The sequence below is a fragment of the Eleutherodactylus coqui genome, chromosome 7, assembly GCF_035609145.1.
Source record: "Eleutherodactylus coqui strain aEleCoq1 chromosome 7, aEleCoq1.hap1, whole genome shotgun sequence".
Taxonomy (NCBI): Eukaryota; Metazoa; Chordata; class Amphibia; order Anura; family Eleutherodactylidae; genus Eleutherodactylus; species Eleutherodactylus coqui.
The window spans coordinates 222,234,736-222,258,413 of record NC_089843.1 but is presented as its reverse complement, the minus strand read 5'-3'; the positions used below and the strand labels follow the sequence as shown (position 1 = coordinate 222,258,413).

The following is a 23,678-nucleotide window of genomic DNA, read 5'->3' as shown; positions in this document are numbered from 1 at the left end:
AGGGGACACGCATAAAGTCCTACATTTTTGCACAAGTGGGGATTTGTGCAGCATGGACTTTTCATCTGGTTCTCCTCACCCCTCCCCATGTCCCCCCCCCCCCCCCCCTTCAGAATAGGAGTGAGACTGGCACTTCCTCAGCTAGTCTCCCCCCTGCACCTAATTAGCCCCTCGCCGCGTACACACAGACCTCAGGAAGGTTGTTTCGATACAGTTCCATTGCTTCTGTCCTGTCTGCAGCTGGATCACTGCACTGACTACTTCTCTAGCGCTGACTACTTCTCTAGCGCTGACTACTTCTCTAGCGCTGACTACTTCTCTAGCGCTGACTACTTCTCTAGCGCTGACTACTTCTCTAGCGCTGACTACTTCTCTAGCGCTGACTACTTCTCTAGCGCTGACTACTTCTCTAGCGGTACCCGGTGATCGTTACCACTAGAGGGGATGTCTATGGTATTTATCACAGATTGAAGAGAGTCAAATATATATATTTTTAACCCATTAACGGTCACCGTAAGCAATCGTTGTCTGACAAGTTCTACAGAGTAAACAAAAGCACAAACCTTTGTCTACTTTCATACACCTGATCGACCCTCAGTGAGAGCTGCGCGGCCATCATCACTGCATGCAGGACATACAGGGCTTAGAGGTGCACTTACCTTTAAGGTGTGTCCTTTTCTGATTGACAGGTGGTTACTTTAAAAAAAAAAAAAAATCTTAATCTTAATTTAAAACCAGATTTATGGCCTAACTGTGGACTCTGCACAAGCTGCCCCACCCCCACCCCACCCCCCAATTATTTTTTTTTTAAATCAAGTTTTCTGCACTTGACCACTTGGCATTTTTTTTTAACCACCTTCCTGAGAAATAACAGTTTATTTATTTATTTATTTTTTTGTATAAAGTGTTGCATGGCTTTTTGATAACGTCTCAGGTGCTTACTTCCAGAAAATATAAGGGTTAAGGCTGCCTGCACACGGGCGGGTCAGACCCTGCATGCAGGATTCCCACAGCGGAGTTCGACCTGTTACCAGGCCTGCTTACCTGTCCGGCACCTTCTCCTGTGCCGCCAATGTGCCGGGCGGCACAGTACAGGGGACGCCGCACCTTCGCTATGACGATGACGGGGCCTCCTGTGCTGCGGATGTGCCGGCCGGCACAAGCGCAGTTGAGAGGACGCCGTGCCATTGCCATAGTGATGACGTAGCTCCCGCGGCCATTCCACAATGATTGCAGAATGGTCATGGCACAGACAGCTTCTATTGACTTCAATGGAAGCCGGTCGTGCATATCCCGCAGCAAATCGCAGCATGCTGCAATTTCTTACCCACAAGGGGGAAAATCACAGTCGATTTTCCACTCGTGGACAGGAAATCGCATTTTTCCATAGCATGCTATGGGCTGGATTTGCTGCGGAATCCCCCTCTGAATTTTGCTATGCAAACCCACCCGTGTGCAGGAGGCCTTAGTATGATTGATTTATTTATATTTTTTTGTAATTTTAAGCTTTATTTGTACATATCAAAAGTATACAAAATTGTCTCGGCTACCAAAGGTGCAAAATGTTTAGAGACCCCTGGCAGCGAATGGATTAATGACACTATTCACAGTAATATTAAAAGGGGTTTTCTGGAGTTATTTTACAGGATTTTCTAAAACAAAAGGAGCCCCAGCCCCCCCATGCTTCTCTCCCTGCAGAACGGACGATCTGTATATATACAGTGGACCTGCACTTATTTTCTGGCCGCTCTCTGCTGTTACTACCCAGCAGGGCCGATGGAGCTGCACTTATATGCTGACTCCTCTCTGCTGTTACTGCCCAGCAGGGCCGGTGGACCTGCACTTATATTCTGGCCGCTCTCTGCTGTTACTGCCCAGCAGGGCCGGTGGACCTGCACTTATATTCTGGCCGCTCTCTGCTTTTTCTGCCCAGCAGGGCCGGTGGACCTGCACTTATATTCTGGCTGCTGTCTGCAGTTACTGCCCAGCAGGGCCGGTGGACCTGCACTTATATTCTGGCTGCTCTCTGCTGTTACTGCCCAGCAGGGCCGGTGGACCTGCACTTATATTCTGTCTGCTGTTTCTGCCCAGCAGGGCCGGTGGACCTGCACTTATATTCTGGCCGCTCTCTGCTGTTACTGCCCAGCAGGGCCGGTGGACCTGCACTTATATTCTGGCTGCTCTCTGCTTTTTCTGCCCAGCAGGGCCGGTGGACCTGCACTTATATTCTGGCTGCTCTCTGCTTTTTCTGCCCAGCAGGGCCGGTGGAACTGCACTTATATTCTGGCTGCTCTCTGCTGTTTCTGCCCAGCAGGGCCGGTGGACCTACACTTATATTCTGGCTGCTGTCTGCTGTTACTGCCCAGCAGGGCCGGTGGACCTGCAGTTATGTTCTGGCTGTCTCCACATGTTACAGTACAGGTTTGCCACAACTTCTGGAAAACCATGATGTGTGTCTGATTTGTATCCCTTGGACCAAAGGCCTACTCCTATCCCAGGCTGGGTGCGAAGGCCGCTGTTGGGGCATAGTGACTAGGTTAACCTTTACTTGCGGGTATCTCCTCTTTATTGTGTATGAGCGCCGCTGCGAGCCCCTGACACGGCATTCATCACCAACGTACCAACCTAGAATGGGCCGAGCCTAGAGAAGCACAAATAAACTTACTTCCATGGTGGCTATAAAGGGGTAATAACTTGGTGCTAACGGGTTTTTTCCCTCTTTAATTCTCTTTTCTGTCAGCAGATGTGATTTTGAGAGGGGCTCAGATGTTGGTTTAAAGGGGGTATTCCTAACTTGGGCATTAATGGCTTAACCACTGAACCCCTATCTGCCATCTATGTAGGGAATGGGTGGCCTGGACGCAGCTGGCATTCGTCTAGGGAGAGAATGAATCAGGACGTTGGCACGCTCACGCACGGCTCTCTCCATTCAGTTCTACGGGAGTTACCACAGCGGCTGAGCATATCCTTGGCATATGCCGTAAATGCTTACGCTTAGAGGACCCATCCGCTCTCCTGACTTGGACTTCCCATGAAATAAGAAGTCGTGCTGTTTCTCTGGAAGTTTCCTCTAAGGCCTCATGTCCACGGGCAAAATATGATTTAAGATCCGCAGCGGATCTCCCGCATGCGGATCCGCATCCCATAGGGATGCATTGACCACCCGCGGGTAGATAAATACCCGCGGATGGTCAATAAAAGGGATTTAAAAAAAAATGGAGCATGAAAAAATCTGGACCATGCTCCATTTTCGTGCGGGTCTCCCGCGGGGACGGCTCCCGCGGGCTTCTATTGAAGCCTATGGAAGCCGTCCGGATCCGCGGGAGACCAAAATAGGAATTTAAAAGTATTTACCCATCCGGAGCGGGCCGGGAAGGTCTTCTATTCCTCACGGCCGGATCTTTCTTGCTTCGGCTCGGCGGATGTGCCCGGCGCATGCGCGCGGCACGTCGACGACATGCCGCTGGCGTGACGAATTCATCCGCCGGCCGAAAAAGAAGGGGATGGGGGCACTCCATGCCACAAGATAGGCATTTCTGTAAGGATGCTCTTTAGATGCAACGACCTGTTGTGGCCCGGCCGTCCTCTATAGATGAACAGTTGCCTGTGTAGATGGGCCAATTTGTCGTCCAGTTTCTATGCGGCCGGTGTAAAAGGGCCCTTAGACTCTCCTCTAGTTTGCCTTCAGATGCCCTGCCAAGTCTCTGAACCAAGAGTGCTTAACCCATGCAGTGCTGCAGGGCCTGAGCTCCAGTAATTGGAAGACTTGCAGGCAGCGAACACTGCCGGAGCCTTCCTCTAGACCGAGGACTACAAGTCAAGGTCCCAACCGCGTACCTCTGTAAAGCTCTACCGGCTGTCCTGCAGCCTCCAGGACTTGGAATGCAGCTCTTGGGCACCCCACATCTACTACAGCACCACTGCTCGGTGAGGAAATTGGCTTTTGGTCTGTAGCCCCGAGGTGCCCTCACCTGCACCCCATCCAATGTGGTCTACCTAATACTAGGTACCAAATGCCATACTTGTGGTGGTGATGTAGGTGAGACCCTGCAGAAACATAGAATGAATGCTGATTGTCACACAATAAGGACAGATCTACCTGTTCAAAGCAAATAGTTGTCCGGATCACATCAGACATCTTGGACTGTGAGGAGTCTGGAAGTACAAGTCGGTGAGCACCTCTGATAGAATGTGTCCCATCCCCCCCCCCCCCCCCCCGTAGTGATGGTCTTATTATGGGGCTCTTCAGACTGTTAAAGGGATGGAATGGCTTGTAAGCTTGTGATGTGCCATTATCTAAAGAAAATGAAACGCGTCGGTTGTTGATACTTTTTTCATCTTTTGAGATTTTTTTATCCTTGTATGTAAACGTCTTGGTTGCGCCTTATGTTTTTCGGGCAGCCCCCCCCCCCCCCCCCCCCGGCTCCCCGCTCTGTAGTGTAAGCACTGTGCATGTTACGGCACACAATGGTGTTGGTGTGAAGATCCCGTCTTGGAGCGGTGCTATTGATCCACCTACCCCCTCGCTCACCCCATTTTCCCAGCCAGACAGAGCAGAGGAAATGACTTCACTATAAGGAGGGGGAGAACCCCCTCCCATCCCAACAGTAACGGGGGCTGCGGAGGGGAGGAGGGGAGCTGTGTGATTTACAGCTTCCTGAGTAACTGTTAACTACTTCACGTCTGCTGTCTACTGCTCACGTTTACCGGAGGAGCGAGCGCTCAGGATGAGGGGGTCTGCTCGCCGCTCTCGGTACCTGGGCTGTAGAGCCACAGTTGTGCGGTTTTATGTTTCTGCCACGTTTTATTTTTGCTTTTTTGCTAGCTGCCGTATAAAAACACAAAACCATTAGGATGGATCTATGCGCCGGCGCTATTCAGCGCTGATCTGAGTGTTGGCGCTGCGGGCACTTGGATGGCATTGGATGTCTTCTATGATGCTCCGTAGGTCTTTGCATAAGCCGGTAGGGTGGGTGCATGCGGAGAACACACCGGGCAGCAGAGGGTTAAGCTGCATCCACTGAAACTTGATCCTATAGTCTGGGACAGGAGCTGGAAATATCTCCTGGGAGGGGGAGCCGAATTCCACAATGCCAGTTAGATGCCTTGGCCATATATCCCCAGCAAGTCTATACGGGCCGAACCGCCTCTCCTTGCAGAAGGAAGCTGCCGATTCTGCATCTACGGCCGCGGCGCTGATTCCGTCTACCTGTCCTTCCCGTTATTTATCGGCCCTGGCTCTTCTATTGCCCTTTTTCATTCTGTAGGAACATCCTCTGCTCCCAGCTGCCCTAATTGATGGCAGCGTGCCATAACACAGCAGATGGCACTGGGTTGGGGGGGGTGCCAACTGACTCACACCCACACAAGAATGGAATTATGATTTTATTTTCTTAGCCTTATTTACCATTCACTAGAAATCCAGACAATGGCAAAGAATCGGTGTTAGTAATATTTATCCCTGTGTGCGGGCTGTACTGGAGGATATATATATATATATATATATATTACAGCGATCATGGCGGGGCATCTACTGAGGGCAGGATGTATTGAACAGTCAGTTCATAACGATGTGTCGGATGCAGGACAAACGGCCAAGTAGAAGGATGGGAAGGCTGTGCGACTGGGTCACAGCGTCTCCGCAGCGGCGGTCTTGTGGGGTCTACCAGATACATTGCACTCACTTTCTTGGCTGCTTCCCGAAAACTGTGCACACATGCAGCTACCTCTTCATGGACTCTGAGCGGGGGGTGACATGATATTTGGGGACGCCATTCTAGGGATGGATACAGGGCACAAAGGTGCGACCCACAGCTACCAAAAATGTACAACATATCCCGTGCATATGCCCAGACTCAGACTGATCCGCTAGGAACCCGGTGGGTCCCCAGCTGGCCCTGAGCTTCTAATTGGCTTCCCTCCCCTCCCTGACTGCAGACTGCACTGACTGATGGAGATGTAGGTGACAGCAGGGAAGAGGGAATTATGTCCAGTAGGTGGCAGCACAGTACAGTGCCTCCTGCTGGTAAGAAGCAGATTCTGCAGGCACACCACCTTCCTGTGCTTCTGGCTATGAAGAAGTGTTTGACATCCCTCCCCGCTACCGGGATCTGCGGGTGCAGTAACTCCTCTGGTGCTGAGCTGACAGAAGTCAGTATATATGTGCGCTGCTCTGTTATGGCTCATTGTTTGCCCCAAAGGCCCCCCTTCAGTTCTTCTTTCCTAATGCCCCCTTAATGCACCTGCTCCAGTCTGCCCCCCACCTTTGTGCCCCCTTATGGGAGTGACTTGTGTGTTTGCATAGAAGTATCTTAAATCATTGAAGATGCAAGGGCTTGTGTTCACAGGCCAAAAAAACCCCATTAACCCTTTCCCGTTTTTGGTTTTTCCTACCCGCTTTTGAAACCTCATAACACTTTTTTTATCCATCAGCATTTCTGCTGCGTTTGTTTTTTGTGGGACAAGTTATATTTTTCAGTGGTCTTATATAATGTACTAAAAACCAAATTTCTAAGTGGAGTGAAATGGAGAAAGAAAATCGCAGTTTCGTCATCTTGGAGGGAAGGGGTGTCAGGTTTTTATGGCAAAAATGACATAAATGTATTCTTTGGGCAGTACAGTTACAACGATCCCAAATTAATAGAGCTGCCCTTTTATTTCTGCCTTTACAGGGCCCAAGGCTGCCGTGGCAAACCACCAGTACCTTGCGATATTGGCTCCTAATTGCCAATCTCGGCACCTAAGGGTTAACCGCTGCGACCAGCGTTCACACTGATCATGGCTGTTGAGGGGGGGTGTCAGTAGTAAGACGGCTCACACCCTCCCGCTCCATACAAACCCCCGCATGGGGTGTGAGGGGGTTAATGCACAAGAGTTGGGTTTTACCCAGTTTTCTATTGCCGACAGTCAAGTCCTCAAATAAGACCTTTTTAATATTTTTAGATGACTGAAGGGGTTCCAGGGAAGTGCCTCAGCCTATTTGTATAGTACAAGCGATCAAGTCCCTTATGGGGGCTGCCAAAAAGTAGTAAAGTTAGATACATTTTGAAAAAAGTTTTTTTCACTTTTTTTTTCTTTTAAACCTTTTGGCATCGCCGTGTTTGTCAGGCAGACTATTAAGGTGTCGGACTAGTTATCCCGCGCCGTAAACACTGGAGAAAGGGTTGGGGGTGTAGTGCTTTTTGTTACCCCATCTGCGTGAAAAAGTGACTAAAAAGAGATAAGAGATGGATGTACTCCGGAATGAACTACGGCTCCTCCCGCAGAGAGCCCTCACAGCCCGGTCCGCCACAATGTAGTCCAGTCCCAGGATATCACAACGGAGAGGAGTTAAAAGGCTCTCAGTCAGCTGTTACAATGACACATTCGCAGACGTGTTCCATGGCGTCTTTTAACGCCCCTCATTACAATGGGTGGAGGGGCGAGTTTAAAAAGTGCTGAACCCACTAAAATACAGCAGACAGCGTTAGAAACTCCGCATTCGAGCACTCGTCTGATAAGCCCCAGTGAACTGAATGGAGGCGTTTTATAGTGTTTAGCGCATGATGTGACGAAGTAGGGAAGACCGGCCCCGTATAACCTCTAAAATAAGGGCTCTGTGTCAGCTCCCAGTATTACATGTGTTCTTGGCATTCAAAGAGTTAAACTCCTAATGGTGCTTCTACACATTGGGCCGTATTCGGACAGTCCTATGAGAGCCGTACCTGAGGCCCATCTGTGTGTGGCCCCGTATTCTTGGACCCTATACACTGGTGAGAACGAATGCCAATGGGGCATGCAGCAGATTCTCTTACAGCCCATCAGTTCGTGTGGAAGAACCTTCTTGTGAAGAGCCTAGTTGGCTGCAATGGGTGCGTGTTGTCTGTGGAATACATGGACCGCGCGGGGCCCGAATAGTTGGCCGTCTCAATGGGCCCCAAGACTAAAGATGATGGAAATGACAATTTCAACCCAAAAATTGATGTTCTGGTGAAATTGAGCAACGAGCGATTGTGTTTGACTGCCAATGAGGCACCATCATTAACTGCGATGGTCTGCCGTGTCTGAACCTGCTGGCCTGCAAAACGTTCTCCGACAGATCATTGAACATGTATGGCCAGTCTGAACAACCATAGTGGCCAATATGGACTAAGAACACAAGGCGATGGCTGGTTCAGCCACCAGCCTACTTCTAATGGTTATGGCTCTCTTCAGGCTATGGGCAGATGTAAAGTGTATGGCAGACATGACTAAAAGGGAAACCCCTCTGACCTAATGTAAAGACCCCATAATGCAAAAGGAGTACTAAAACCTGTTCTGTACGTAGGATGCTAAGATCACGGGGGATATACTGTACACTATAAGACTACATTAGATATGCCTTGCTTTATGTACCTACAAATACTGCATAAACACTAATCAGCCTGAGCCTACTATACAACCCCCACTATATACAGCCACACATGAGAAGGTGCCCATAGAGCACGCCATTGGGTATCCTTCTAGTTCGGAGATCCTATGAGGCGTCCAACACCAGGTGAGGAACGGCCAGACGTGCGCTCCGCTTATCTAAGCTCTGTCACCATCCATTAGGGCATGAGGGCATACGTATTGTAGACATGGCAGAGGTGACCATAGATGGTATATGGTGTCCGGGCTGCATTGGGTGCAGAGACTTGTACCAACGATGATGATGATCCGTTCAGCCGCATCCGGCCGTCGGTCACTCTATGGATCGATGACCTTCACGGCTTCCTTCAGTTCGGCTGACATGGTGGTGGTGCCCTGATTGTATCTCGCCATCTTGTTCTTTGTCCTGATCTTTTCTGTACCGACACATAGCGTTAAAGCAATTTCCCGTTTATCCTTATGAAATCCTTCTGTTTGCAGGTTTACCCGGCTAATTCAGGCGATGAGTACAGCGGAGACCGAGGAAATTACACTTCAAAGCCAACTAACTCTGTTTACCCTGGTTCTTTCTACATGGCCGGTAAGAGTCACATGTCCTAATGTGGTACCCCGGGTGAGCAGCTGAGCGCCCGCGTCCGCCTTCAGGCAAATAGATGATTTTGCTGGAGGAAGCCATGGGTAGACATTTGCAGGGGACGTCAAGTATTACGCAATGACCTTTCAGATAATTGACCATATTGTAATACAAGAATGGCTCAAAGTCCACCTGAACGGAAGGGGATCTTACAGATTACCTCTTTAGTCTGGCTTAAGACCCATTTACAAGACAAACAATGCTGACACTCGTCCAAGTGATGCTCGCTCTCACACAGAAGTGTGTATTGCTTAAAGTGCTGCCGGCATGGAGGCGGAGCGGGCCCGCCGCGCTGCCGGCGTGGAGGCGGAGCGGGCCCGCCGCGCTGCCGGCGTGGAGGCGGAGCGGGCCCGCCGCGCTGCCGGCGTGGAGGCGGAGCGGGCCCGCCGCGCTGCCGGCGTGGAGGCGGAGCGGGCCCGGCGTGGAGGCGGAGCGGGCCCGCCGCGCTGCCTGCTACGTCCCCATTCACAAGCTGGTCAGAACTGAATGACTGCTGTTTACACTGCATGACCGATGACGATCGCTCACATTCAAGTATTTGCTCAGCTCTGAATGATGATTGTCGCGTGTCATTGGGCCATCATATGTTTATCGCTTTAAGCGTTCATAATGGGTGAATACAATATAACCACGATCTTACTTTGTGTCAGCAGATGGACTTCACAACTCGTCAGATATCTGGACTCCTTCTGGTGGCATTGGACAGGGCAGTTACAGCGCCATCCTAGGTGGCTCTCAGCCTTCTCTTTCCCAGCCCTCAGGCTTCACCGGCCTGCACCCCCATGAGCGAATGGTAATGAAGTGTGAAGCTGATCATGTAGCGCACTGTTACTTTGACAGTAGTGTATGAGTACTAGATGGTGTGGCTTCTCCCTGCTTTCATCTCGCTCCTCTGTAGCTGCTCTTAGATATGTCACACTTGTTGTACAAACCTTCCAGCATGTTGTAATCCTGGTAGAAATCCAAGGCTAGACAGAAAAGCCAAAGTCAGAGTCCTATGTCTGTACATTACTATGGCTGCAGTGCAAAAGCAAACCTGTGAGCCGGGTGTGATGGCGCACAAGTGCCAAGCGGTACGCCAACGTTACAAATAGGAGTTTGGCTTGCATTACTACCATGGATATAAATGGGGGCTCTTGGTGCACTTTGTGGTAAATTGCCCCGACAAGGCCGTCTTTTTGCATGGGACCCTCCCCTAATTTGGGTGTAAGATTCCCAATGGACTCGGCAGGTCATCCCTCTACTTCAAGCCAGTTTCATGAGGGTATTACAAATGGCCTCACAACAGTAAGTCAGCAGTAGGTACGTCATCATTATTTCAGCCCTGTTTTTCTCTATTATATTTCCCTCTGGACAATTAGTGATCCGTATTTGCCCAAATAGAAAATGGCAATACAGAGGCAAAACGGAGAATATGGGTATAGAGAAAGTTAGGCAGACTTAAAAAAAAAAAAAAAAAGAAGCTGTCATAAAAAACGCAGCCATGTGAACAAATAGATTTACATTAACACCTTATTACAGTCTGCGAAACGATGTACCAAACGGCCAATGGGAAGGAGTGCCGACCCAACATGGGACAGTCTGAACGTACATGAGGCGAACCTGCACATGTACAAAGCATTGGACAGTACACGGGGGCGCAGCCGCCTCCATTTTTGACAAGCACTCCTTTCCATTTGCCCAAAGCGGAGTCTAATTAGACCTGAGTTTAGCTTGGAAACTGTCAGCTCAGTTAATTTGGAGGTTTTGGCCCAAAAAGGAGTCTTTTTAAGGGTAGTGTTTCACATAAACCGGCTGTCCAAGGTAAATGGGCTCTCACAATGCCATCAAAATCTGCACTCTAATTTATTGTATAGCTGGTAAAGACAGCAAGATTGCAATTCTAGATTCATGCACTGAATGGTGGCCCATCTTGGTGTTTGCAGTGTAATCCCCGGAGATGCATTGGTGTGCACAACCGCTCACACGCCTGACAGTTGTCCGTGTTTTCACAGAGCCGCGATGTTCGCTCAGTGAATGCAGGCAGCGTGGGCAGGAGATCGCTTCAGGCTGCCCACAAACAGGTAGTCGTTCATAGATGAGCGACTGCCTGATCACACGGGCCGATCGTTTGGTTATTATGCCTGCAGAAACGAATGCCAAGCGATAAGTGAGCGAATTACCGCTTGTGGTTCAGTGGCCGGCCTCACTTACCCTGAGCGGTCCTGGTGTCAGTCGCACGACCCAGCGGCAGTCTGAAGAATAATTGTTCCTGTAAGGGCCCTTACAGCTTTCTGTCTCTCAGGCGTTCCAGATGCATTCCAGTGAGGTGAACCCTGCTGTTTCCTCAAGTTTTCCTTCCGCTTCTGCACAGTATGGAGTCTCGAGTCACACACCTCCCATCAGTAGTGGTGATACCATCATAGGTACGTTGGTTTGGGGGGACGCTCGGTCACGTCACAATTGTCTGAGCTCGGGGTGTCTCCAGAATGTGAAGTTTAAGGAACATTGTAATGTCTTCTCCAGAGATGGCGCTCTGGGGCTTCAGACTCGTAGACTGAAGCAAAATCCATTGTTTTCTAACTGACTCTCATAATAATTGATACTTTAGGGACGCGGACATCGGGGTGTTGGGTTTTTTTTTCTTTTATGACTGCGTTCACAGTTTGGGATAAATGTTTTTATTTTAGCTTGTTTTTGATTTTTTTTTTTTTTTTTTGTACGTACTTTAAAAAATCTTTTTTTTTTCTCCTGGCTTTCTTGTCCCGTGAGGCCGGCTACTCACAGGCATATTTGTGTACACAAGATGCAGAGAATAGAATCCATTGATTTCAGGGGCTTCAATCACATTTCTGTATTTTTCACATGTAGTTCGGTTGCCAAAAAATATGACCTGTTCTATTTTTCTATGTACTTGCGCACCAAAGGCCCCCATGTAAGTCATTGGGAGGTGCGCAAATGTGCACACAAATACGCAAGGACATGCTTGAAAAACTGCATAATTCCACTGGAAAAAGGGCACCTCTGGAACTAATTAGCCATTTCAATCAATGCGTTTGTTCGCTGCACATAAATGAACGTGCCCTGCGGGCAGAAAAAAGACAGTAAAATAAGACCGCGCGCAAAAAAGCCTCATTCAGTGCTCAAACATGTTGCACTGAGGCGCGCACAATTGTGTGCAGCTGGCCAAGGGGACTGGAACTTGAGGTTGTTTGATCACTAGTACAGTGGGGAAAAAAGTATTTAGTCAGATCCCAATTGTTCGCCTGTAATTGACATCATAGGTAGACCTCAACTATGAGACAACATGAAAAAACACATCCAGAAAATCCCATTGTCTGATGTGTAACGGATTTACGTGCAAATTATGGTGGAAAATCAGTATTTGGTCAATAACAAACAAGCAGGATTTCTGGGTCTCACAGACCTGTAAGAGGCTCCTCTGTCCTCCACTTATTACCTGTAGTAACGGCACCTGTTTGAATGACACCTGTCCACAACCTCAAGCAGTCACACTCCAAACTGCACTATGGTGAAGACTAAAGAGCTGTCGAAGGACACCAGAAACACAATTGTAGCCGCACCAGACTGGGAAGACTGAATCTGCAATAGGCAAGCAGCTTGGTGTGAAGAACTCAACTGTGGGAGCAAGAATTAGAGATGGAAGAGATACAAGACCACTGATGATCTCCTCGATCTGGGGCTCCATGCAAGATCTCACCCCGTGGGGTCAAAATGATCACAAGAACGGTGAGCAAAAATCCCAGAACCACACGGGGGAAGCTACTGAATGACCTGCAAAAGCTGGGACCAACGTAACAAAGGCTACCATCAGTAACACACTATGCCGCCAGGGATTCAGATCCTGCTGAAGCCAGTACATGTCCGGGGCTGACTGAAGTTTGGATGATCCAGAAGAGTATTGGGAGAATGCCATATGGTCAGATGAAACCAAAGTAGAACTCTTTGGCATAAACACAACGCGTCGTGTTTGGAGGAGAAAGAATGCTGAGTTGCATCCAAAGAACACCATACCTACTGTGAAGCATGGGGGTGGCAACATCATGCTCTGGGGCTGTTACCAGGACGACTGATCCGTATACATGAGAGAATGATTGGGGCCATGTATCGTGAGATTTTGAGTGCAAACCTCCTTCCATCAGCAAGGGCACTGAAGATGAAACGTGGCTGGGTCTTTCAGCATGACAATGATCCCAAGCACACCACCAGGGCAACGAAGGAGTGGCTTCGTAAGAAGCATTTCAAGGTCCTGGAGTGGCCTAGCCAGTCTCCAGATCTCAACCCTATAGAAAACCTTTGGAGGGAGTTGAGTCTGTGTTGCCCAGCGACAGCTCCAAAACATCACTGCTGTTGAGGAGATCTACATGGAGGAATGGTCCAACATACCAGCCACAGTGTGTGCCAACCTTGTGAGGACTTACAGAAAACATCTGACCTCGGTCATTGCCAATAAAGGATATAACAAAGGATTGGGATGAACGGCTGTTATTGACCAAATACTGATTTTCCACCATAATTTGCAAATACATTCCTTAAAAATCAGACAATGTGATTTTCTGGATGTTTTCTCATGTTGTCTCTCATAGTTGAGGTCTACCTATGATGTCAATCACAGACGAGAACTTGTACAATTGGGATCTGACTAAATCCTTTTTTTCGCCACTGTACATTATACTGCAGTACATCTGTACTCTCCTAAGATGTGCCACAGGCATGCCTGAATAGGCAGAAATACATGGCAGCTCTGAGCGCCTTCCAAAGGCCTCAGCCTGCCATGTCACCTGAACGGCACCCTCAATATCATCACGGGGTGAATGAGTGGGGTGTTTATATGCAGCTGCCTGACTTGACAGCAATATTTAATATAACCACAGTCAGCATTATCTCTGACCATAGCTGATGTAGCTGGGTGTGGAACAAGACGATCCACATACTGACTACTCAGACCTTCGCCCCTACAGGGTACATGAAGAACTGAAAGGGCTTTTCTCAGACTAGGATATTAACCCCTTTGTGACCACCCTATAGTGTTTTTTTTAACATCCAGCTTGTTTTACAGCTGACACCTGCAGGCAACAGCGCAGACGAGCCGCGCGGATCATCGGGGCTGTCAATCCTTTAAATGCCGTTGTCAATTCTCACAGCGGCATTTAAATCCCCCAACCGATGTTCGGGGGTCCCATACGCCCTGGCCGTTCATCTTAGTGGCTATGCCTGGTATAGCAGCTCGACCCCTTTCACTTGAATGAGACCAAGTTGCGCACCGGTGAACGCCGCACGTGATGGATGATTGTGAGCTCTTTGGCCAAAGTCAGATCCCCAGCAATCTAATATTAATGGCCTGTTCGGAGGATAAAACAGAACCTGAGGATAGATCATCAATATTGTAGCCCCAGATAAGACTGTATGCAGTAGGCTCCTCAGCCCCCTCTAGTGGCAGCGAGCGCGTTATGTTTATTCAGGAGTCTCAGCTGCTATGAGGTTTATTCAGAGATTAGTGGAGAATTTTAAAGCCATTTACATTCAGAAAAACAAATACAGCAGATTAGTGTTGGGCGCTGAGATCTACTCTGAGATAATGGGAATGTTTCATCCAAACCCCTGGACTGTGAAGCAGGTACAGAACAAAGTCTTGCATCGTTCGTCCACATGTGTAACGTAGTGTTTAATAAGCTGTCTTTATTGTTCCTTCTTTCCCTTAAGGTAACAGAGGCACTGCTACCGGGAGCTCAGGGGATGCACTAGGAAAAGCGTTAGCTTCTGTAAGTCTATGAGGGTGATGGTTCTGCTGGCTGTTATTACAGATGACCCTCACACCTCCTGTTTACGGACACTCGGATACATACATTTATCAATGGAAACAAACTCAAAACTGAGGAGGAAAACTTTTTTGATGTTGTGCAACAGAGGTGTCAGCGTGGCCTCCCTTGTCACGGGACACATGGAGGCGGTAGTAGAGTTCCTGACGTAGACGTTGTAGCGGACCGAGGTTGACTGATGCAATGGGTCTGGGATGCTGCAGATCCTGGTGGGCAGTAAGGAGGGCAGGTAGATTCTATCTTTAACACCCTTTCCCAGAGAAAGAAAGGCGTGAGGTCTGGGCAATGTGGAGGCCAGGGAAGAAATTCTCTATCGCCGCCGCCCGCCCGGCCCATCCATCTGTCCGGTAGCCGCTGCTCACATCTGACTTAACTGTGAAAAAGGAAAAGCATTGCGCAGAATCTTCACTACAGGATGTACAATTCTCTGTGGATTTCTGAGGACTTCATGTGACGCTTCCACAGACCCGTCCCGCTGTTCCTACGCTTACTGGTGGACGGATGGAGGACCTTCGCTGACAGATGCAATGCCTGTCTTTCCTGAAAATCTGAGTGCCGTTCATGAATTGTGCGCCCACTGGGTGGTTCTTCACTAAACATTGTTCAAAAATGACATTACACCCTAATAGACTTGTAGACGCGGACATAAGGGACAAGGAACACTCTTCATTGTCATATTCCCCTAGGTCTCATTTAGCAGAACTGTTAACAGTAAGACATCCTTGTTGTCCATGGCAACCAATCACAGCGCAGCTGTCAATTTACCTCCGCAGCTTGAGAAATGGAAGCTGCGCTGTGATTGGTTGCTATGGACAACAAGAGCGTCTTACGGTTTCAGTTTTGCTAAATGAAGGCCAAAACTTTTTATTCTGCCATAGTTTTGCTAAATGAAAGTTTGAGTTTCTGTTTCCATTGATATCAAATTTCTGTATCTTGAGTATCATTAAACGGGAGATCTGAGCATTTCACATCGGGAAGATAATGTGTAGTAACCCTGTATATGTGCATGGACTTATAAGGAGCCTGTCACATCCTATAAGCACCATAAACTAAGTTGTGCTTGTAGGACAGGGAACAAGGAGTGTGCGGATATGCTTTTTATACTTCGCATGGGAAAGGGGAAGCCGGGTATCACCAGCGGAAGTTGGCGCTCAGTCAGTTTGACTCTTCAGGCACACTTTTCTATATGGGACACTGAAGAAAAAAGTCAAACTGACTGACCAAGCGCCGACCGGTGACAGCGCGGTAATGGGGAGCCGGGTAAGTATAAAAAGTATATCCCTGGACTTCTTGTTATGGAGCTTTAAGAATAGCACAGGTTACCTTTAAGGATGCATTCTTTTACTATCGGAATCAAACTCCTAACGACCACTTGTCCGTGTGTATGTATGTGTGTGGGTGCTTCTCATACTCTGTACCTGGTGACGTCATCGCAGGTCCTACAACATACATAAAACACAGAGCCTGACCGACAGAAGAACAACCAAGTTAGGCCTCTGGGAAGGGGAGGACAAAAATAACAAAATGAGAATACATCTAAGGCCCCATTTAGACACGATTATCGCTTTAAAATTTGCTCAAAAGCCATCTTTTGAGCGATAATCGTTGTCTAAACGCACGGCCGTCGTGCACTTTTTGCTGATCGCTGACTTTTAGTGCCGCACGCTGAGTACTCAGCAGGATACCGCTGATACTATTGTTTCAGCTGGTATCCTGCTCAGAACAAATCACAGGTATACAGAAGATTGCAGTCTCGCTGTCTTATGTATACAGCGTGAGCTTCATTTACACATTAAAAAGCTGTTAAGTAGCTAATTAGCTACTTAACAGCTCGTGCAAAGTGAACACTCAAAACTGTCACTCAAACTGCCGTTTGAGTGATCATGTTGTTGTGTAAATGCACACAACGATTATCGCTCAAAAGATGTCTTTTGAGCGAGAATCGTTGTCTAAATGGGCCCTGAGCTGCTGTAATCTCAGACACAACTCAACGGTCCTGACAGAAGACACCGACCTACCGCCACTACAGAAATCCAGTAGGCTAAAGGACCTGCAATGATGTCACTGCTGTGGGAGGAGCCATTGTGCAGTTTGGTCAAAAAGATCCGGTGGGCTGAAGGACCTGCGGTGAAGTCACTGCTGTGGGTGGAGCCATTCTGCAGTTTGGTAGAAAGTGCTGGATGCATACTGAATAAACAGACAGCAGCCACCAGGACCTGTGATGACGTCACCATCATGTGATCACCTGTGTGGGGGGAGTTATGGATCACATGACCAGGGTCTAATCACTGTATCCAGGAGTCTGCTGAGCTGGTGATGTCTGGAAATCAGCATGGATGTACCACAGCTGTGTGTGTGTGTGTGTCTGTATCAGGATGCATGTAGTAGAGCTGTGTGGGGATCGGGAGGGATTTAGTACAGCTGTGTGTGATCTGTGGGGTCAGGATGGATGTAGTAGAGCGCTGTGTGTGTTCTGTGGGGTCAGGATGGATGTAGTAGAGCGCTGGGTGTGTTCTTTGGGGTCAGGATGGATGTAGTAGAGCGCTGGGTGTGTTCTTTGGGGTCAGGATGGATGTAGTAGAGCGCTGGGTGTGTTCTTTGGGGTCAGGATGGATGTAGTAGAGCGCTGGGTGTGAGATCTGTGGGGTCAGAATGGATGTAGTAGAGCGCTGGGTGTGTTCTGTGGGGTCAGGATGGATGTAGTAGAGCGCTGTGTGTGATCTGTGGGGTCAGGATGGATGTAGTAGAGCGCTGTGTGTGATCTGTGGGGTCAGGATGGATGTAGTAGAGCGCTGTGTGTGTTTTGTGGGGTCAGGATGGATGTAGTAGAGCGCTGGGTGTGTTCTTTGGGGTCAGGATGGATGTAGTAGAGCGCTGGGTGTGTTCTTTGGGGTCAGGATGGATGTAGTAGAGCGCTGGGTGTGAGATCTGTGGGGTCAGAATGGATGTAGTAGAGCGCTGGGTGTGAGATCTGTGGGGTCAGAATGGATGTAGTAGAGCGCTGGGTGTGTTCTGTGGGGTCAGGATGGATGTAGTAGAGCGCTGGGTGTGAGATCTGTGGGGTCAGAATGGATGTAGTAGAGCGCTGGGTGTGAGATCTGTGGGGTCAGAATGGATGTAGTAGAGCGCTGGGTGTGTTCTTTGGGGTCAGGATGGATGTAGTAGAGCGCTGGGTGTGAGATCTGTGGGGTCAGAATGGATGTAGTAGAGCGCTGGGTGTGTTCTGTGGGGTCAGGATGGATGTAGTAGAGCGCTGTGTGTGATCTGTGGGGTCAGGATGGATGTGGTAGAGCGCTGTGTGTGTTTTGTGGGGTCAGGATGGATGTAGTAGAGCGCTGGGTGTGTTCTTTGGGGTCAGGATGGATGTAGTAAAGCGCTGTGTGTGTTTTGTGGGGTCAGGATGGATGTAGTAGAGCGCTGGGTGTGTTCTTTGGGGTCAGAATGGATGTAGTAGAGCGCTGGGTGTGAGATCTGTGGGGTCAGAATGGATGTAGTAGAGCGCTGGGTGTGTTCTTTGGGGTCAGGATGGATGTAGTAGAGCGCTGGGTGTGAGATCTGTGGGGTCAGAATGGATGTAGTAGAGCGCTGGGTGTGTTCTGTGGGGTCAGGATGGATGTAGTAGAGCGCTGTGTGTGATCTGTGGGGTCAGGATGGATGTGGTAGAGCGCTGTGTGTGTTTTGTGGGGTCAGGATGGATGTAGTAGAGCGCTGGGTGTGTTCTTTGGGGTCAGGATGGATGTAGTAAAGCGCTGTGTGTGTTTTGTGGGGTCAGGATGGATGTAGTAGAGCGCTGGGTGTGTTCTTTGGGGTCAGGATGGATGTAGTAGAGCGCTGGGTGTGAGATCTGTGGGGTCAGAATGGATGTAGTAGAGCGCTGGGTGTGTTCTGTGGGGTCAGGATGGATGTAGTAGAGCGCTGTGTGTGATCTGTGGGGTCAGGATGGATGTAGTAGAGCGCTGTGTGTTTTGTGGGGTCAGGATGGATGTAGTAGAGCGCTGGGTGTGTTCTTTGGGGTCAGGATGGATGTAGTAGAGCGCTGGGTGTGTTTTGTGGGGTCAGGATGGATGTAGTAGAGCGCTGGGTGTGTTCTTTGGGGTCAGGATGGATGTAGTAGAGCGCTGGGTGTGTTCTTTGGGGTCAGGATGGATGTAGTAGAGCACTGTGTGATCTGTGGGGTCAGGATGGATGTAGTAGAGCGCTGTGTGTGTTCTGTGGGGTCAGGATGGATGTAGAGCGCTGGGTGTGTTCTTTGGGGTCAGGATGGATGTAGTAGAGCGCTGTGTGTGTTCTGTGGGGTCAGGATGGATGTAGAGCGCTGGGTGTGTTCTTTGGGGTCAGGATGGATGTAGTAGAGCGCTGGGTGTGTTCTTTGGGGTCAGGATGGATGTAGTAGAGCGCTGTGTGTTCTTTGGGGTCAGGATGGCTGTAGTAGAGCGCTGTGCGTGTGATCTGTGGGGTCAGGATGGATGTAGTAGAGCGCTTTGTGTTCTGTGGGGTCAGGATGGATGTAGTAGAGCGCTGTGTGTGATCTGTGGGGTCAGGATGGATGTAGTAGAGCGCTTTGTGAGATCTGTGGGGATCATAATTGATGTAGCACAGCTGTAGTATAATTTCCTAATGATTACTAGTATTGTTGTATACCGGTTAAAAGATGAATATCTTGTTATCTTTATTTGTAGATTTATTCTCCAGATCATTCCAGTGCAAACTTTTCCTCCAGCCCGTCTACACCCGTGGGGTCACCTCAGGGACTAACAGGTAAAATGGGATAAATGTATCAACTCTGTCTGTCTAGTAGTTCTGGTTAACGAGCGAGTCAACTAAAGCTACATGTTAAAGCTGTTGCTTACTTCTCCCTTCCATTATGACTTTCATCCTTTCATTCTTTCTTCATGAGCATCGCTGATACAATGGCCACTATAACTTCAGCATTAGTAGCTTTTGCATCCGACGCTTTATATTTGCTATATAAGGTGACTGTTGACCACGTGAGAACGATGTGAAGACCCCTCACTTTAATCTCCATTTGTGGTGTTCTCCTTAGGATCAGGACAGTGGCCTAGAGCTACTGGCCCCGGAGCGCTGTCACCCAGTTATGAGGGAACACTACACACTTTAGTAAGTATACATTGTTCCACTTGAACAGTTTCAATTAATGCAGTTTGGCGCGTTAACAAAAAACGGACAAATTAACTTACCCCTTTATTTTTTCTCCCTACCACCTACAGCAGAACAAAATGGAAGATCGTCTTGATGAAGCCATACATGTGTTAAGGAGTCATGCAGTGGGGCAGACTGGTGCACTGTCTGGAAACCATGAAGACCTTCATGCACTCTTGGGAACAGCCGCAGGAGTACTCGGAGCTAACTTCCCCGCTGCAGTCCTCTCCTTGGCAAATAGACATGCTATGGTTAGAATTTATGGATATTGCCCTTACACACCTCTATACAGTAACTGCTGGGGTCCCACTGCCGGTGCCGCTCCCAGCATAGATCAGCGGTTTATTGTCCGTATGTAGACCAGCTTAGCGGCAGTAACGAGCGTTCCAGTCACACATCCTAGTTGTCCTTTCTGTAAAGCTTCATCCCCCAGGTGTTACATCTTCAGAATACTATCAGTAATTGCCATTCGACCTTCCATCCCTCTAGGGTTCGCCACAGACAGAGGATGGTCTACCAAATGCTCCAAATCTGCTTCACAACCCTGTTACCCTTTCAACACAACCCGGATCTCTGTCTGACTTGACACGGCAAACAGACTCCTTCACTGGTAAGAATGAATAAGGCCATTGCCACTTGCATTGAATGAAATCTCTTGCCTTGGTGATAGTAGATCCTAGTGATGACCTTGTCCTTCCAGGACACCCTGGGCTCGGCAGGACTGTGTCAGCTGGCGCAGCGGAGATAAAAAGGGAAAGTAAAGAAGATGAAGAGAATAGGTCAGTGGCCGATCTATCAGATGATGAGAAGAAGGATTCCAAACCTCGAAGTCGGACACGCTGCTCAATAAACAGGTCTCGCTGATCTCTGGGAGGGGCCCACGTGGTAGAGAGCAGTAGGCTGATGGTTAAAGCCCCGTACCAATAGCTGATACCACGGAGTAGTGTTCCGTATTAGTGGGCTTATACTCATCATCTATTAATGCACTATGTACCTGTATAGTCCCAAGCCTTAAACTATGTAATTGTGCTGACTGCCTCTTCCCTTTAGTCAAGATGAAGATGATGAGGATGATAACCTTCCCCCAGAGCAAAAAGCTGAACGTGAAAAAGAAAGACGAGTGGCCAATAACGCCAGAGAACGTCTTCGTGTGCGGGATATTAATGAGGCATTTAAAGAGCTGGGGCGGATGTGCCAGCTCCATCTTAACAGTGAGAAGCCACAGACCAAGCTCTTGATACTGCACCAGGCGGTATCTGTCATCCTCAGCTTGGAGCAACAAGTGCGAGGTGAGTGGGACTTGATAGAAGAGTGGTGGGGCACAGATCTGTCTGTTTTTCCTTATCCCGTCCTCCCTCTTATATCTTCCACCCCAGAGATATACATGTATTTCCTTCTCTGCTTTAGTCTTTTGTCTAAACGATACATGTATATTCTCCTACTGCCCCACTCTGCTTGCTAATGTGACCTTCCTTTTGCTTTTTTTTTTCGTTTTATTTTCTTGGGGGGGTTTAGGCAGTAGGTTGTCAAGAGCTGAAATTTGCATGAAACATAAAGGCTGTGTCAGCTCCCCTAGACTATAGCAAGAAGTATCTGGTTAACCACGATAGGCCATGTCTCCATCTAGCGACCGTCTCTTATAGTCTCATTTGTGCAGTAACATCCTAGAATGTGAAGTATCCCAATGCACAAACCTCTGCAGCAGCAAGACTCCATCGCCCTCCACTATGATAATAAGAGGCCATCTTCTCTAAGAGAGTGGTTGACTAGGACCAGCTCGCTATTGGCATGTGTTATGAAGTGTGTGTGTTGTATTGGCTGTGCATGCTGTTTTTGTTTTTCAAGGTAATGCTTCCCTTTATCTGCAACATTTCTTTTCCAGAATCTTTCTTTATTTTCCTTTGGTGAGGTTTATGGAAGCTACCTCTGTCATTCCAAAAACTCATTCAAATAGCGTGTCAATTTCAGTCTGTTCTTGCTCTCTATGTATCAGTTCTAAAATGCATAGAAAAACATCATTTTGTCATCTTCTATACTTCATCTTTTTTCCCCTACCATTTCCCTTTCCAAAAGCTACCGATTCCTATCTTCACAGACAGTTCTTCAACCCCCTTTCCCCACCACCTACACACACTCCTTGTCCCACTGGCTTTGCACTTATTGCTCCTCTGAGATGACGAGAGGAACCCCTTCCACCGGCAGTCCAGCTACTGCCCCTTGTTACTTGCTGCACCAGCTCTAGGCAAATTGGTTCCCGAGCTTCCGACGTGCGTGTGCACACACACAGAGCTTTATTCTTGGGAGATAAAGCTTTTCATCTAGAAGTGGAGTCTTAATTTTTGCTCTGGAATGAAGAGTGCTATTGATCACCTCGAAGTGTCAAGAAGTGAAGTGCGTTGGCATTAGTGTACAGGATGGTAAACCGTGTGATCTGTGTATTCTTGTGTTGCATATATATCCTAAAGGGAGTCGAGCTATAAAGTAGAAGACTGAGAACTGTAGCAAAAATACATATTGAAGGGAAACCAGGTAAATTGTATAGAACCTGAGACCATTTAAGTATGAAGACTATGAATATCTGGATCATCTGTCCCCGACGATGGTATGACTTTGCATAGTTACATGACACGGGTTCATCAAATTCACTTTTTTTTTGCTGTCATTTGTGCATGATTGCTAAAAATAACAGATCTTGATTTTTTTATTTTTTATATTTTTTTTAAAATCCAAAGCCATTGTAACGGAGACCTTAGTGCGGCTGATTGTGTTTCTATTGATCCGTTTTCCATGTACTGCTACTTGTTGGCTGGGTAACTCCTAATTCTTGTGATATGCTTGCAGGGACAGTAATACCATGCCTGCTGGCTTAAGGAGTGTTCAGTACCTTCCAGCTAACGCAGTAGAAGAGGCCACATAGTTGGGTTTCTGATGAGTGACTTTGGATCTACAGTTTTCAGTCTTCTCTGCATAACTCTTCAGAAATATCTTGTTAATGAAGTATGCAATGAAAACCTTTTCTGACCATCCAGGACAAACTCAACCCTACATTAAACCTGCATTTGTCGTGTTCTTGCAGTCGTTGTGCATCTGACTATACACAGGCAATGTGACTGCTTACTGTTGGGTTCTGGGATTTTTAACAATGTTCACAAAGTATCATCTTTTATAGCATTCTATTGGCCGGCATTCACTCGGGTCTTGGCTTCCACAGCAATTGTCAGTATCAAACACCTGAAAGGAAAGATAAACTCTGTATTACACAAGTCAGATCCGTTGGGTCCAGGACTTCATGATGGAGAGAGAAGAATGTTTTGCTGACTTTACAGATTTAGTTTTAGCTGTACCTCCTGCCCAAATCCGGTCAATGTCCCCACAAGTGCTTGGAGGCTGATTTCGGCAGGTAGCCAAATAATTTTTCATTGAGTGCCTTTTATATATTTTTTTTTCCTTACAAACTCCACAATTTAAAGTCCTTTTATCCAGCCAGGGTTTCTACATATCTTCAAGTGTTAGAAGTGGGTCCTTCTTCTCTTTTTCCCTTGCCTGTGTATAGACAGCTTGTCAATGACCATGCCTATGTAGAATGAATAATATATACAGTTTAGCACCCCCGGTAATGAAAGGTTTATTGGGGTCTTGAGTTTACCCTCCCCCGATTTAACCATTCACTTTCCTGG

The 23,678-nt window shown here is 48.1% G+C and overlaps 1 protein-coding gene across 7 annotated transcripts in view; it reads left to right on the top strand.

The window, feature by feature from the left end:
- TCF3 (transcription factor 3) overlaps positions 1-23,678 on the top strand; it is a 105,690-nt gene that overhangs the window by 67,067 nt on the left and 14,945 nt on the right. The window contains exons 10-19 of one of the 7 annotated variants that reach the window (XM_066574482.1): positions 8,869-8,968; positions 9,676-9,815; positions 11,307-11,427; positions 14,726-14,784; positions 19,521-19,599; positions 19,886-19,959; positions 20,070-20,252; positions 20,491-20,611; positions 20,702-20,855; positions 21,052-21,290. In XM_066574482.1, coding sequence (XP_066430579.1) covers positions 8,869-8,968; positions 9,676-9,815; positions 11,307-11,427; positions 14,726-14,784; positions 19,521-19,599; positions 19,886-19,959; positions 20,070-20,252; positions 20,491-20,611; positions 20,702-20,855; positions 21,052-21,290 — 1,270 coding nt within the window. Of the gene's footprint in view, positions 1-8,868; positions 8,969-9,672; positions 9,816-11,306; positions 11,428-14,725; positions 14,785-19,520; positions 19,600-19,885; positions 19,960-20,069; positions 20,253-20,490; positions 20,612-20,701; positions 20,856-21,051; positions 21,291-23,678 lie in introns of all 7 variants that reach the window. The other 6 variants (XM_066574484.1, XM_066574486.1, XM_066574481.1 and 3 more) reach the window with 6 other exon arrangements.